At 44.8% G+C, this 14,694-nt stretch overlaps 1 protein-coding gene across 2 annotated transcripts in view; it reads left to right on the top strand.

Moving 5' to 3' along the window:
- Nucleotides 1–14,694, top strand: part of rbpjb (recombination signal binding protein for immunoglobulin kappa J region b) — a 148,420-nt gene that overhangs the window by 86,332 nt on the left and 47,394 nt on the right. For both annotated transcript variants that reach the window (XM_070870700.1, XM_070870702.1), the window contains 2 exons: nucleotides 9,843–10,017; nucleotides 14,307–14,444. In XM_070870700.1, coding sequence (XP_070726801.1) covers nucleotides 9,843–10,017; nucleotides 14,307–14,444 — 313 coding nt within the window. The remainder of the gene's footprint in view (nucleotides 1–9,842; nucleotides 10,018–14,306; nucleotides 14,445–14,694) is intronic.

Genomic DNA, 14,694 nt, shown 5'->3' with positions numbered 1-14,694 from the left:
TCCAGCATCCGCAATTTTTTGTTTTTGTCTTGATTATTTAATGTTTTATATTTTGATTCAAAGTGTATATCCACAGAAAAATGTATGCATAGTGGATATATAATCTGGGCCTGATACTGAAGCTTGTTTTTATGAAAAGTTTACATTTAATAACAATTATTTTTAAAAGTCTTTTTGAAATTATTTTTGCCAAGTATGTGATGTGTTAGAAAAGATTATGAAACCTAAAAAGAACATGGTTAATGCCTTTTAAGTTTGAAGGGCTAGAATTTCAGGTTCTAGCGATTTTGCCCATTTTTGGGCGATAATCACATTGGAAATTCTTTTTTAGCGCTGGGGTACCGTTAGCCAGAGCTTTCAAAATTCACTAAAACGGTGAAAAGTGATGGCGATAAATCCAGTGTTGCACAACTGTGTTTGTGCAGCTGAGCCGAAATTTGCGACTGGAAAAAAAAGTCTGACCACATGCGCATGTCATTTTTTGGGATTTTTTTTCTTTTTCCCGCGCATCTGGTCAACTGTCAGGGAGCGCCTGCGCAATACACAGGCCTGAATCAGCCATTTTTAGATTGCATTCACGATGGAAGGAGATGGGCGCAGGCAGCAAGCAAGAAAGTTTAGCAATGAGGCCAACGCGGCCCTTGTGACTGCTGTGGAAAGGAAATGGGCAGAATTAAACAGGCGGAGTGCAAGTAAACCCCTCCCAGCAGTTTTTCGTCGCATTTGGACCAGCATCACGGAGGAGGTGCCTTGTATCGCAACATCTGAAGGACCCACACTCTGCCGCAAGAAGTTCAATGACCATTGCAGGGTCCTTCGAGTAAGTAATATTTTTATTGATTCCCTCCTTCATTACTTAAATTATAAATCTGACACGTTGATATCATCATCAGCAGCAGCAGCAGCGGTTCCTCGAAACGAGGATGACTTGCTTCCACGCCAAAAAAGGATGAGTTCACTGGTGTTTCAAATGAAGGACCCGAACTACATCCTCGAGTGGAAGATGCCGGTGTGTGGATTTTTTTAAACGTGGGAGGGGCGGGGTGGCTGTTGCACATCAACCACCACACGGGCTTGACCGAGTTAGGTCTTGGTCCAGTGGCAAGGATTACCCAAGACAACTGGAGACCAACTCTGCTGCATGGACCTAGTGCGCGCACATATCGCAGTGTGGGCTAGCCTGTGCTGCCCTTGGGCCCCTGGCCCCGAACTCACGCCTCTCCTGGGCCCCGATCATGTCCCTCTACAGTCTCTCACCGCTCCTTCGCCCCGACCTCGCCGCTCCTGCTGTACCTGCCCATACTCCAATCACCGACCTGGACCTTGCTGCCGTCGTCCTCCTGCACCAGCTCGCACTGTACCTTGTGTGCCTCCACGCTGCCCATGGCCGCCGCTCTCCGTTCCTTTTATAGCCCTGACCTGCCGCTGATGTTTCCTCGCAGATTGGCGCCTCCACGCTGCCCATGGCTGCCACTGGCCGCTCCTTTTATCGTCCCGACCTGCCGCTGATGTACCCTCGCAGGTCGGGGCCATGTTGGTATAGGTAGGCTTAGTGTTGCACCTTATTTGCCATGAATGATCTTTACACATTATTAAGATTGCTTTCTGAGATCTTAAAAGATTTTTCTTCACTTCGATGTCTTCCTCATGAGCCACGTGCAACTTCCAGGGCCATTAAACAGAGGACTGCATTAAATACACCCAGTGTGATATATCATCATCATCATCGGCAGTCCCTCGGGGTCGAGGATGACTTGCTTCCACACTAAAAATAAGTACTCAGGTGACTGAAACTCATTTTAAATGGTGGAAGATGCCGGTGTGTGAATTATTTTAACATTGGGTGGCCGTTGCACACCAGCCACCACACAGGCTTGATGGTCAGGTCGCTGATTGCAGTGCGGGCAAGCACAGCAAGAGGGACGAAGAAGTGGTAAGAGTTTGTAGAAGGAAGTGACTGGGGCCCAGGAGAGGCGTGAGTCTGGGCCCCAGAAGGGGCAAGGGCCCGGGGGCAGCATGGACCGGCCCACACTGCTATATGTGTGCGCGCTCAGTCCGTGCAGCAGAGCTGGTCACCAGTCGTCTTGGGTAATCCTTGCCACTGGACTAAGACCTAGCTCTGTCAAGCCTGTGTGGTGGCTGGTGTGCAATGGCCACCACACGTTAAAAAAAATCCAAGCACAGGCATCTTCCACCCTCCAAAATGTAGTTCGGGATCTGGAATATTAGGTCCTTCATTGAAACACCTCTGAACTCATCCCTTTTTGGCGTGGAAGCAAGTCATCCTCACTTCAAGGGACTGCCTATCATGATGATGATTGACAGAGCAAGGTTTTGGTCCAGTGACGAGAGGATCCAAGACAGCTGGAGACCAGGCTCCGCTACATGTGCCAATACATACACACAAACTCAAACATGCTCCTACTGTCCTCCTTTCTTCCTCCTTCTCACAGAACCTCTCTCTATTTGGAATTCATAGTGAGCAATGTGAGCCTCACGACCTCTCAACCTCGCTATTGGCCCATGCTGTGCCTTCCCTTGGTCTTGTCCACGCTGCTTCACCTCTGGACTCCGACCTCTCCGCTCATCTCCGTGCCTTGTCCCTCCGCCCCTCGCTGCTATGGTAGAAATGCTTTGATGGCTATCTGCATGCCACAAGAGCAGATGGGCCCTCTGTTAACCATTCCCATTGGCATATTTGCAGGGAAAGATGTCCCATAACTGCCAAGAGCAGCAGTGGACAGACGGCAGTCCACCCAGAACCGTGCCTCTGACAGACCTGGAGAATAGAGTGGCTGGTTTGATCGGTGCCTCAGGGAGGGCAACTGTCTGTGGGGGTGCTGACCCCCCCCCCCCGGTTCGAAGTGAAGGTAAATCCTGCAAAATCCCCAGGTTGGGTTGGGGCAATGTGATATAGTGTCTGTGGACTAGGATTCGAGCAGTGTGATGCAGTGTCTCTGGACTACAAATAATGGAGCAGCGGCAGTCCTCAAAATGCAAATGAGCCTGTGTTATGTGACCTTACTCATGTCACCCTGCCCACTCCCCTGCTGCTAACCACTCATCTGTTGTTTTCTATTTCCAGATGAGGAGTCGCATGCGTCAAATCCTCCAATGGAAACCTCCACCTCAGGCTGTCAGGAGAAGGGAGTCGAGGGCGAGGAACTTCAAGGAGAGGAGTAGACCGAGCATCCAATTCTGGGTGGGGGGGGCTGATGCACTCGACATCTCTTTTTCATCCGGACAGCACCTCGTGCGAGGAAGAAACATTCTCGGGCTTTGAGCCATCCGAGGCCCCGAGCACAAGTGGCATGCAGCAATGCACTCCCGGGGTTGAATCCCATATGCCATCTCTGGAGGGTGAGTCGGCAAAGCTGGTCTGCTGACAGACAGTCAGATGCACATCTGGACATGGTTGCACTGTCCAGGGAGAGTGTCCAGCTCACCTGACAGTTCCTAGAGGTATTGGATAGGATTCCCGCAAGCATCGTGGCACTATCTGCAAATGTGATGGAGGTCAGGTCGCAGATTGTTGGTGCGGGCAGCAAAACCTGCGAGGCTGTCAATGCTCACGCACAATTGATGGCCTCCATCTTTGACACTGCAGTCCCCAGTGTCGCACCCAGACTGACATCACTGTGAGTGGTGAGGCCAAGCAAGAGGCTTGCCACTCAGAAGCTGGGCCTTCCATACCCCGAACTTCTCCAGTGGATCCACACATGGCATCTCCATTGTCTCTCTCCCCAATACAGCAGGACTCTGACTGCCTTGCTGCACGAACTCTTGGTGCCAACTTGGGTAGGGTCATGACATGAGGGTGGGTGGAGGAGCCGGAGGTAAAAGACATTTGGTGCAGGGGTTGTTATTTCGTTATTGCTATTTAATAAAAATATTTAAAGTTTCCCAATTCTGTTAAGTTATAAAAGTTCATAGTTTAATAAATGTTAAAGTTTCACAGTTACAATGTTTAATAAATTCTTTTGTTCACCATAACCATTCCTGTATAGTGTCTCTTTTGTAGAATAAGAATGGGAATAGTCAACATGGTGGAATAGAGTACCCAGGCAACAGCTGTTCACTCTTCAAGCAAAGTGTTGAATTATGAGCTGCTGACGTGAGGCTTTTGCAGTGGCGAAAGCTCCACGAGGCCTCCCCTGTGGTGGTGGCTTGGGTTCCTCACCAGGCTCGTTGTCCTCATCATCATCCTCCTCCCTCATCATCCTCCTCCCTCATCATCATCCTCCTGAGGTGATCCTACAGTCCCCAGTGGCAAATCCTGTTCCCTCATGACGGCTAAGTTGTGTAGCATGCAGTACACCATGATGAACTCGGAGACCTGCTGAGGGGAGTATTGCAGGCAGCCTCCAGAATGGTCCAGGCATCGTAAGCGCTGCTTGAGCGCTCCAATTGTCTGTTCGACGATGTTGCTTGTGGCTATATGGCTCGCATTATAGCGATGCTCGGCTTCTGTCTGAGGTTCATGAGCCAGGTGGCGAGGCCGTAACCTTTGTCCCCCAACATCCAGCTCTGGCCTTATGGTTGACGCTTCATCAAGCAAGATGAAAGCATCATGGATGCTCCATAGATATTGGACATTTACTGCCATGATGCGCTGACTATGGTCGCAGACGATCTGTACATTCATGGAGGTAGAATCCCTTTCGGTTTCGGCAAACCTCTGAATTAAGTAAAGGTACGCAACGTACAGTCAATGGCACCCTGAACCTTGGGGAAGCCAGCAATTCATCCAAAACCTACAACCCTCTCATTCTGTGCCTCCTTGGTCATTGGGAAGTTTATGAAATCCATCCTGCGTGTGTACAGTGCAGTAGTCACCTGGTGAATGCAGCAGTGTGTAGCATACTGCGAGATGGAGCATATGTCCTCCGCTGATGCCTGAAAAGAGCTGGAGGCATTGAAGGCAAGTGCTGCAGTTACCTTCACATTGATGGACAGTGCAGTCCTGTTGCCACTGGTAGGCTGTAGGTCTGCCTTTATGAGCTGGCATATCTCTGTGACCACTTCTTTTCAGAAGTGCAGTCTCAATGCACTGCGCCTCAGAGCTGCAGGTATGAGCGCTGTTCCCTGTAAACTCATGGAGGATGGGGTAAGTCTTCCTCACCATATGTCTGTGACCTCTTTGATTACGCTCAAAATGCTCATCAATAAGCCGCCTTCCAGCTTGACGCTGCATAGTAAAAGCAGCTAGGAATAATGGCTGACATAGTATCGTACCCATTTTTTAAAATGTCTTTAAATATCCTTTAAAACGAACTATAAACTCACATAAAACTTCACTGTGTAAAACGCAGCCTTCTCCAAATCCTTTTATGCACTGAACTTCTCCATTTTCAAGATGGCGCCAGGTGCGCCCTCCGTTCGACTGATCTTTTCGGGTGGGTTTCTGGGTCGACAGTAAAGCGGCCGATTGCGCTGAGTTTTCCGCCTGGGGCGATAGCGCAGCGTTGCATGTCGATTGACGTCATCCAAACGGTGAAAAGAACAGGCGGGTGCTAAGTTTTAGCGCCGCTGCAAAACCACCGGCGAAATATCTCCGTCCGGGCGCAAAATGTGCGACTCGTTTAGTGCCAAAAAAAATTGTTTTTGCACTTCGCCCAGGCGGAAAACCGGTCACGGACTGATCGAAAACCTATCCCAAAGTGTTTTCAGTTTTGTCAGTGTTTTGGCTGTTCTGCAATTTGAGGTGTAAAAAACAAAGTTCCTACATTAGTACAGTGACCATACTCCAAAAAGTACTTCATTGGCTGTAAAGCACTTTGAGACGTCCGGTGGTCATGAAAGGCGCGATATAAATCCAAGTCTTTTCTTTTTATAAATGCTGGGAATCTGAGGGTAACAGAAAATACTTGAAATGCATAGCAAGTTGATTAAAAGCAGACAGACAGGTTAATGTTACTGGTGCAACCTTTCATCAGAATTAATATCTAGTCAATTGTTTATTCTGTACCTTACTTGTAATTGCTCCGCACAGGTAATTGCTCTGCCTCATCTATTATATAAATCAAAGTCTAGTGTCTTCCTAATGAGCTTCACAAAATTTTGAATGTGCAAAAAATACTTGGGTACATTTTTTTTTGCATACCGCCATGTGCATGGAACTAAAATTGTAACTTGATGAGGAAGAGATGGAATTTGTTTTCAATTCTTCAGCCAGGGTGATTCAATGGTTGTTTATAAGATCGAGTAAGAGACGCGTGTACTTTTTTGGTATTAAGGCAAACCAATTCTAGTTATTATAACAGTCCAAATATTGCACATCACTTAGTATTACAACTGACAGATCTACAAGCCTAAATTAATGTTTTAGTTCCATAAGTGGGTAATTTATTGATTGCATGTTGTATTTGAGAAGTTGACGTAGTATTGAAGATTTATTTTCACCACATTTCTAGGAAGGGGGAGAAATGATCGAGGTGAGCAGGCTGGTAAATCCAGCAGATGTGACAGCAGTTTGATTAGAAATAGTCACATGCATCACGGGACAGAAGATCTAGCCTCAGACACAAGTATTCCTGAATCAGTGGGCAGCATGTATATGGGTTTTCAGAACCACTTATGCTCATTGTCAGGAACTGTACACGTGAACATGCACATTTTCACACCGCTAGCACAAATTGGTGCACCAAAACATGTTTGTTTTTGTCCAGTTTACAGTACTTTCTGAACAATGGTCAAGATTCAATGAATTTTTATGAGGGACTTCATTCTGACAGAGAGGGGTTTTTATAATTATTTTAATACCATAGTTACGTAATATTACATTGGTTCAGTATATCAAATCCACAAAACGAGAATTCAGTGGACCTATCCTCTGGAAATTCTATGTGGCCAGTAAGAATAACTTTTTCTGCTCAATAAAAATTGTTGTCAAGATACGTTGTGTAATATAAGCTATATTACACAACTTTTCCAAACCTTAAATCTAAACAATCGAATGAGACAATGGTAATGAGACACACAAGAGAGCATGCCTTTGCGTGCCTTTCCATAACTTTGCATGACTGTGCTGCCAAGAAAAATCAAAGAAGCCAATCAGTTAGAGGAGCAGATTGTAGCAGAAGAACATAAGAACTAGGCGCAGGAGTAATCCATTTGGCCCCTCGAGCCTGCTCCGCTATTCAATGACTGATCTACCTCAATTCCGCTTGCCTGCACTGTCCCAATATCCCTTGATTTCCTTAATATCAAAAAATCTTATCGAACCCTGTCTTGATTATACTCAACGACTGAGCCTCCATAGCCCTCTTGGGTGGAGAATTCCAAAGATTCACAACCCTCTGAGTAAAGAAATTTCTCCTCATCTCAGTCCAAAATGGCCGACTCCTTATTCTGAGACGGTGACCCCTGGTTTTTGACTCGCCAGCTAGGGGAAACCGCTTTATATCTACCCTGTGTCAAGCCCTGCTTTAAAAAAAAAAAAAATTGTATGTTTCAATGAGATCACCCCTCATTCTTCTTAAGTCTAGAGAATATACATAGAAACATAGAAAATAGGTGCAGGAGTAGGCCTTTGAGCCTGCACCACCATTCAATATGATTGAGTGACCATGCAACTTCAGTACCCCATTCCTGCTTTCTCTCCATATCCCTTGATCCCTTTAGCCGTAAGGGCCACATCTAACTCCCTTTTGAATATATCTAACGAACTGGCCTTAACTTTCTATGGTAGAGAATTCCACAGGTTCATAATTCTCTGAGTGAAAAAGTTTTTCCTCATCTCCGTCCTAAATGGCTTACCCCTTATTCTTAGACTGTGACCCCTGGTTCTGGACTTCCACAACATCAGGAACATTCTTCCTGCATCTAACCTGTCTAATCCCGTCAGAATTTTATGTTTCTATGAGATCCCCTCTCATTCTTCTAAATTCCAGTGAATATAAGCCTAGTCGATCCAGTCTTTCTTCATATGTCAGTCCTGCCATCCCGGAAATCAGTCTGGTGAATCTTCGCTGCACTCCCTTAATAGCAAAAATATCCTTCCTTGGGTAAGGAGACCAAAACTGTACATAATACTCCAGGTGTGGTCTCACCAGGGCCCTATATAATTGCAGTGAGACATCTTTACTCTTGCACTCAAATCCTCTTATAAAATATGCCAGCAAACCATTTGCTTTCTTAATTGCTTGCTGTGCCTGCATGTTTAACGTTCAGTGATTCACGCACAAGGACACAGGTCCCTCTGAAGACCAGCATTTCCCAATTTCTCTCGATTTAAAAAAATATTCTGCTTTTTTATTTTTCCTACCAAAGTGGATAACTTCTCCTTTCTCCACATTATATTCCATTTGCCCACTCACTTAGCCTGCCTATATCCCCCTGAAGCCTCTTTGCATCCTCCTCACAACTTATATTCTCACCTAGCTTTGTATCATCAGCAAACTTGGATATTTAACATTTGGTCTCCTCATCCAAATCATTGATATATATATATATATATATAAGGTGCAACGTCCCGAATCCAGAACTCCGAAAACTGGAATTGTTTGAAAACCGGACATTTTGCGCATAGCTGATGGAGTCGTCCGGAATTCGGATTTATTGTCTGAAAACCGGACATTTTTGAGGCAAAACTTAAATCTAAATGATGGAATAAGACAATGGTAATGAGACACACAAGGGAGCATGCTTTTCGATTCGGTCGAGAATTTCGGATTTCAGACAAGAAAATCAAGTCTGAAATCCAGAATCCTCGACCGAATCCGTGTCGCATTTCGGGTTTTTGCCGCATTTCGGATGTCGCCACTCAAAACCCGGAACGGATTTGATTGAGGATTCTGGATTTCAGACGCTTGATTTTCTCGTCTGAAATCCAGATAAACCCCAAAACTGGCACGGATTCGGTCCCGAGGATCCCAGATTTTGGACGTTGTACCTATACTGTGAATAACTGAGGCCCAAGTACAGATCCACTAGTTTCAGCTGGCCATCGTGAAAATGACCCGTTTATTCATATTTTGTTTTCTGTTAACCAATCCTCAATCCTCATGTCAAAGTCTTAGGAGCATTTGATTTTAATCACCCTCTTCCCCCTTTGTTTAAACATTACTTTGATAACTGTTTGATCAGTTTAGACCTCAATTCATGTTTCTTCTCTTCCCTGGGATAACTGAGCTACATACAATGATGGACAGGTAAAGACCATCTGGTCCATTGAGCCTGTCCCACACAATTGCGATACCTGTGTATCACAACTTAGACACTCCACCCACCCGAAACCATGTGATCTTCTGGGAGAGGCAAAGCAACAGATTAAAAAACCCAAGCCAATTTGGGGAAAAGAAAATCTGGGAAATTCCTCTCCGACCCATCTAGGCGATCGAAACTAGTCCAGGAGATCACTCTGGCCTTGAATTCCATGCAGTGCCTATCTTTAAGAGGTGATCTCTGCTGCAGCCAGAAAAAAATATAGCTTTCACTTGAAGGAATTCAGCAAGTCTGCATCCACCACTCGAAACGGCAGCTTGTTTGAGGTCTACTATTTTCTGGGAAAAGAACCACATCCTGACATCTAGCCTAGATCTAGCCCTATGCAACTTAAATTTGTGGACTTCTGGTCCTTAAATCCATTTAAATTTCTACCCACTGCTTTGAAAGCATTTGTACCTGATCTCAAGAAGATTTGGTGTAGAGTATTTAATGCCCTTTATTGCCATTTAAAAATGTGTGCAATTCTGTTTCTATTTTAAAGTTTAAATCACAATTGAACTACAGCAAAACAGAAACCAGTCCCATGAAGTTTCATCTTGACTCATTCACACAGGCAATGTTGCTTTTGCATTTATTTGTTTAATTGTACAAAGTCTTTTCTCTTATTTTCGCAGAACTATTGCACAGCCAAAACATTATACATATCTGACTCCGACAAGAGAAAGCACTTCATGTTATCAGTAAAAATGTTTTATGGTAATAGTGACGACATTGGCGTCTTTCACAGCAAACGAATCAAAGTAATCTCCAAACCTTCTAAAAAGAAACAGTCCTTGAAAAATGCAGACTGTAAGTATATATGCATTTGGCTGCCCAAATATTAAATGTTACATGTCATAGACAACACAATGAGGAAATGGTGTACTTTAGATTTTAAAATATGTATGTTATTGTGCACAACCTTTCATTCCAAAAAGTTTTTAGTTGTTGAATTAAAAAATTTTACATTATTTCTAATATTGTAGCCCTGGATAATGGCTTTCTTCAGAAATAGTTTATTTGGTCATTCTGTATCTTCAAGGGTGAGGAAATTAAGGGGGAGTGCAAGGTGGTGGATAGCTGTATTGGCATGTTTTGAAATTTCAGTTCATAAGATTGGCAAATTCCTGTACCATCATCTACCTCCATCAGATGGAAAATTATAGACCCCTCCCTGCGGCCTATTACCCTCTCTAGATCTCTTATTGCGAACTGCCGACGGGACACCGGCCATCTCAATTTCTCTGCTCCCCTCACTCACTCCAACCTACCTCCCTCTGAATTTGCAGCACTCTGCTCTCTCAGATCCAACCCCAACTTTGTCATTAGACCTGCTGACAAGGGTGGCGCTTTTCTTGTTTGGCGGACCAACCTCTATCTTGCAGAGGCTGATCACCAACTCTCTGACACCTCCTTTTACTTCCCCCTTGACCATGACCCTACTACTGAACATCAGGCCATAATTTCCCAGACCGTCACTGACCTCATCTCCTCTGGGGATCTTCCCTCCACAGTCACCAACCTCATAGTTCACCAACCCAGCACAACCTGCTTCTACCTCCTTCCCAAGATCCACAAACAGGACTGCCCCGGTAGATCCATCGTTTCAGCCTGTTCCTGCCCACGGAACTTATTTCTTCCTATCTCGACTCTTTTTCTTCTCTTGTCCACTCTCTTCCCACCTACATCTGCGACATACCTCCAATGCCCTCCGCCACTTTAACAGGTTCCAGATTCCTGACCCCAACCATCTCCTTTTCGCTGGATGTCCAATCCCTCTATACCTCCATCCCCCACCAGGATAGCCTGAGGACATTCCGCTTCTTCCTCGAGCAGAGGCCCAACCACTCCCCATTCACCACCATCCTCCTCCTGCTTGGCTGAACTTGTTCTCGCGTTGAACAACTTCTCCTTTAACTCCACTTACTTTCTCCAAATTAAAGGTGTTGCTATGGGAACCCACACGGATCCTGCCTGCCTTTTCCTGGGATATGTGGAACATTCTTTGTTCCAGTCCTACTCGGGTCCCCTCCCTCACCTCTTTTTTCCGGTACATTGATGACTGTATCGGTGCCGTTTCCTGCTCTCTCCCTGAGCTAGAAACTTTCATTCAATTTGCATCCAATTTCCACCCTTCCCATGATCCATCTCTGACTCTTCCCTTCCTCAACTTCTCTGTCTCCATTTCTTGGAATAGGCTATTGACAAACATTCACTATAAGCCCACTGACTCCCACAGCAACTTGGACTACACTTCTACCACCCAGCATCCTGTAAGGACTCCATTGCATTCTTCCGGTTTCTCCGATTCCGTCGCATCTGCTTTGGCGACACCACCTTCCACACTGCCTCTGATATACCTTCCTTTTCCTCAACCAAGGATTCCCCTCCGCCGTGGTTAACAGGGCTCTCGACTGTGTCCGTTCTATTTCCCGCACCTCTGCTCTCACCTCTTCCCCATCCTCTTGGAACTATGACAGAGTTCCTCTTGTCCTCCCCTTTCAACTCACCAGTCTCCTCGTTCAAAGGATCATCCACCGCCATTTCCACTACTTCCAGCGTGATCCCATCACCAATCACATGTTCTCCTCCCCTCCTCTCAGCATTCCGAAGGGACCGCTCCCTCCGCGACACCCTGGTCCATTCCGCAGTCACCCCTTCCCCTTCCCACGGCACCTGCCCGTGCAAGCGCAGGGGATGCAACAGCTGCCCTTTTACCTCCTCCCTTCCCATTGTCCAGGGCCCCAAATACTCCTTCCAGGTGAAACAACGATTTACTTGCTGTACTTTCAATTTAGTATACTGTATTCGCTGCTCACGATTTGGTGGTCTCTACATTGCGGAACACCTCCGTTCAGTCCGTAATCACGACCCTGAGCTTCTGATCGCCTGTCACTTTAATTCCCTGCTCCACTCCCACTCCGATATCTCCTTCACTGGCCTCCTACACTGTTCTAATGAAGCTCAACGCAAGCTCAAGGAATAGCACCTCATCTTTCGTTTAGGTACTTTACAACCTTCTGGACTCAACATAGAGTTCAACAATTTCAGATCTTAACCTCTGCCCCTATTTTGCTCCCTTTCCTCCTTTTTTTCTAAACTCCCCCCCCACCCCGCAACCTTATGTATTCTTTCTTTCTCTGTTTCCCATGGCAGCTGGTAATTATTCCGCCATCTAGGCTCATCTTTTTCTAACTTCTGCCATTACCATCTCATGTCGGCCCATCATCCCTTTTGTGTCTCTCATCTCTCCTGTCTTCCACCCTATCACAGACCTTCCCTTTTGTTCTTTCCTCCCCTCCCTTTCAGTGCTACTTAAGAATTTGTTCATTTCGAACCTTCGCCTGTTCTGATGAAGGGTCATCGACCTGAAACATTAACTCTGTTTCTCTCCACAGATGCTGCCTAACCCACTGAGATTTTCAGCATTTTCTGTTTTTATTTCAGATTCCAACATCTGCAGTATTTTGCTTTTGGAAAATTATGGACAGTCACTGTTATTGCGCAAAATTGCACAGGATCTTTACAAACTTAAGATATGCTATATTAATACACTGCACACCAAGTTGTTATAGTAAATGGGTTTGTTGCATTTCTATGCAATAAATTTCCAGTCTCTGCTTGGTTGGCTGGTAGAATTAGAATGGAGTGAGGTTATCCACAGGAAGGAAAAATCCGATGTGTCTTAACCGACTTGTTCTCTAGTCCTTCACAGTGGCCAGTTGTAGAACTTTGAGTAGAGCCCATGAAATGCTAACTTTGTTCTGTGAATGATGTATTCCCATTTTGTAAAAAACCCAGTTTTGTCTAATTTTCTCCTCTTGAAATTGTAACCATTCCATAGACCTGATTTGCTTTCTGGTACCTCATCTAAGTGGCCATTGTTCATTGTAAGCCTTTGTTACCTCTAGACTTAACTACTCCAACTCACTCCTGGCTGGCCTCCCACATTCTATACTACATCAACTTGAGGTTATCCAATACTCAACAACCCGTGTATTAACTCACACCAGTCACGATCACCCATCACCCCTGTGCTTTCTGACCTACATTGGCTCCTGGTTAAGCATTTCAAAATTTCTCATTCTTGTTTACAAATCACTCCATGGTCTTGTCCCTCCCTATCTCTAATCTTTTTCAGCCTCACAACCCCACAAGATGTCTGCGCTCCTCAAATTCTATCCTTTTGAACATCCCTCATTATAACTGCTCAACCATTGGGGCTGTGCTTCAGCTGTTTGGGCCCTAAGCTCCAGAACTCCCTCCCTAAACCTCTCCGCCTCTCTACCTGTCTTTCCTCCTTTAAGACGCTCCTTACAACCTACCTCTTTAACCAAGCTTTTGGTCATCTGCCTTAATTTCTTCTTTTGTGGCTCGGTGTCACATTTATCTGTTTTGTCTTGTTAACACTGCTGTCCTTGGAATGTTTTACTACGTTAAAGGCGTTATATAAATAAAAGTTATTATTGATAACAGTGGACTATTTCTGCCCTGCCCTTTTCTGATGTCCACGCGTTTATTTCCAACAGAGCTTGCTGTGTGGTAGTTGGTAATGGGAGCAATTGTTGTTGTTCCCTAAACTAGTGGCACTGAGCCCAATTACAGTGCTCGTAACAGTGCCCTGGCTAAGATCAGCTAACTCAGTATAGATAAAGGATCAAACCTGGGGCATTCCGGTCTTGGGTTCAGCTATTCAACCATTGAGGAAGTAAATGATGTTTTAAAATTTGTGAGAATACTTGGAAAATTGTGGATGAAAATATAAACTCTTTGTTAGTTTTCTCTGAAATAGGATAAAGAGTAACTGAAAGAAAGTAAAGAGCTGACAATGAAAACAATATCAAGTGATGAAATTGCAAAAGAGTAAAAGAAAAATACTAAAATAGAACCTGATATTTATTATAGCTGGAACACCTGGTTTCTTTGATGCACGATACATAGTCACATTAAATGGCTACAACTTAAAATGCTTGTGGAATAAGTTGAGAATTTGTGTTTTTTTAAGGTTGAAACTTTAATGGGGTAACTCGACCTATCCGTGTCTGTCTCTCTATTTTTTGATTTCCTATAATTGCTAACAATTTTTCTTTTTTTTTTAGTATGTATTGCATCAGGAACAAAGGTGGCATTATTTAACAGACTTCGTTCACAGACCGTCAGCACACGGTATTTACATGTAGAAGGAGGGAACTTCCATGCCAGTTCGCAACAGTGGGGAGCGTTTTACATCCATCTATGTTAGTATCTACAATTAACCTATCTTTGTGCACTTTACCATGCATTCTTGACTTGCATATTATATGTAATTTTGGACAAAGCCATCTTCATGCAAATAGAAGTCTCCAATGCATTTTCTAAAAAAAAATGTTTGAAGGAGGAAAAACACCTTTGGGGATGGTTTGGCTCTTAGAAGGCCTTACCTCTGAGTGCTAACCCCACTGAAATACCTCAACAACAGAGGAAAGATTTGGGCTGGAAGCCTGACCC

Source organism: Pristiophorus japonicus, chromosome 2 (genome assembly GCF_044704955.1).
Source record: "Pristiophorus japonicus isolate sPriJap1 chromosome 2, sPriJap1.hap1, whole genome shotgun sequence".
NCBI classification, from domain to species: Eukaryota; Metazoa; Chordata; class Chondrichthyes; family Pristiophoridae; genus Pristiophorus; species Pristiophorus japonicus.
Note: the sequence above shows the minus strand (reverse complement) of the source record. Positions and strands in the feature narration are given on the sequence as shown.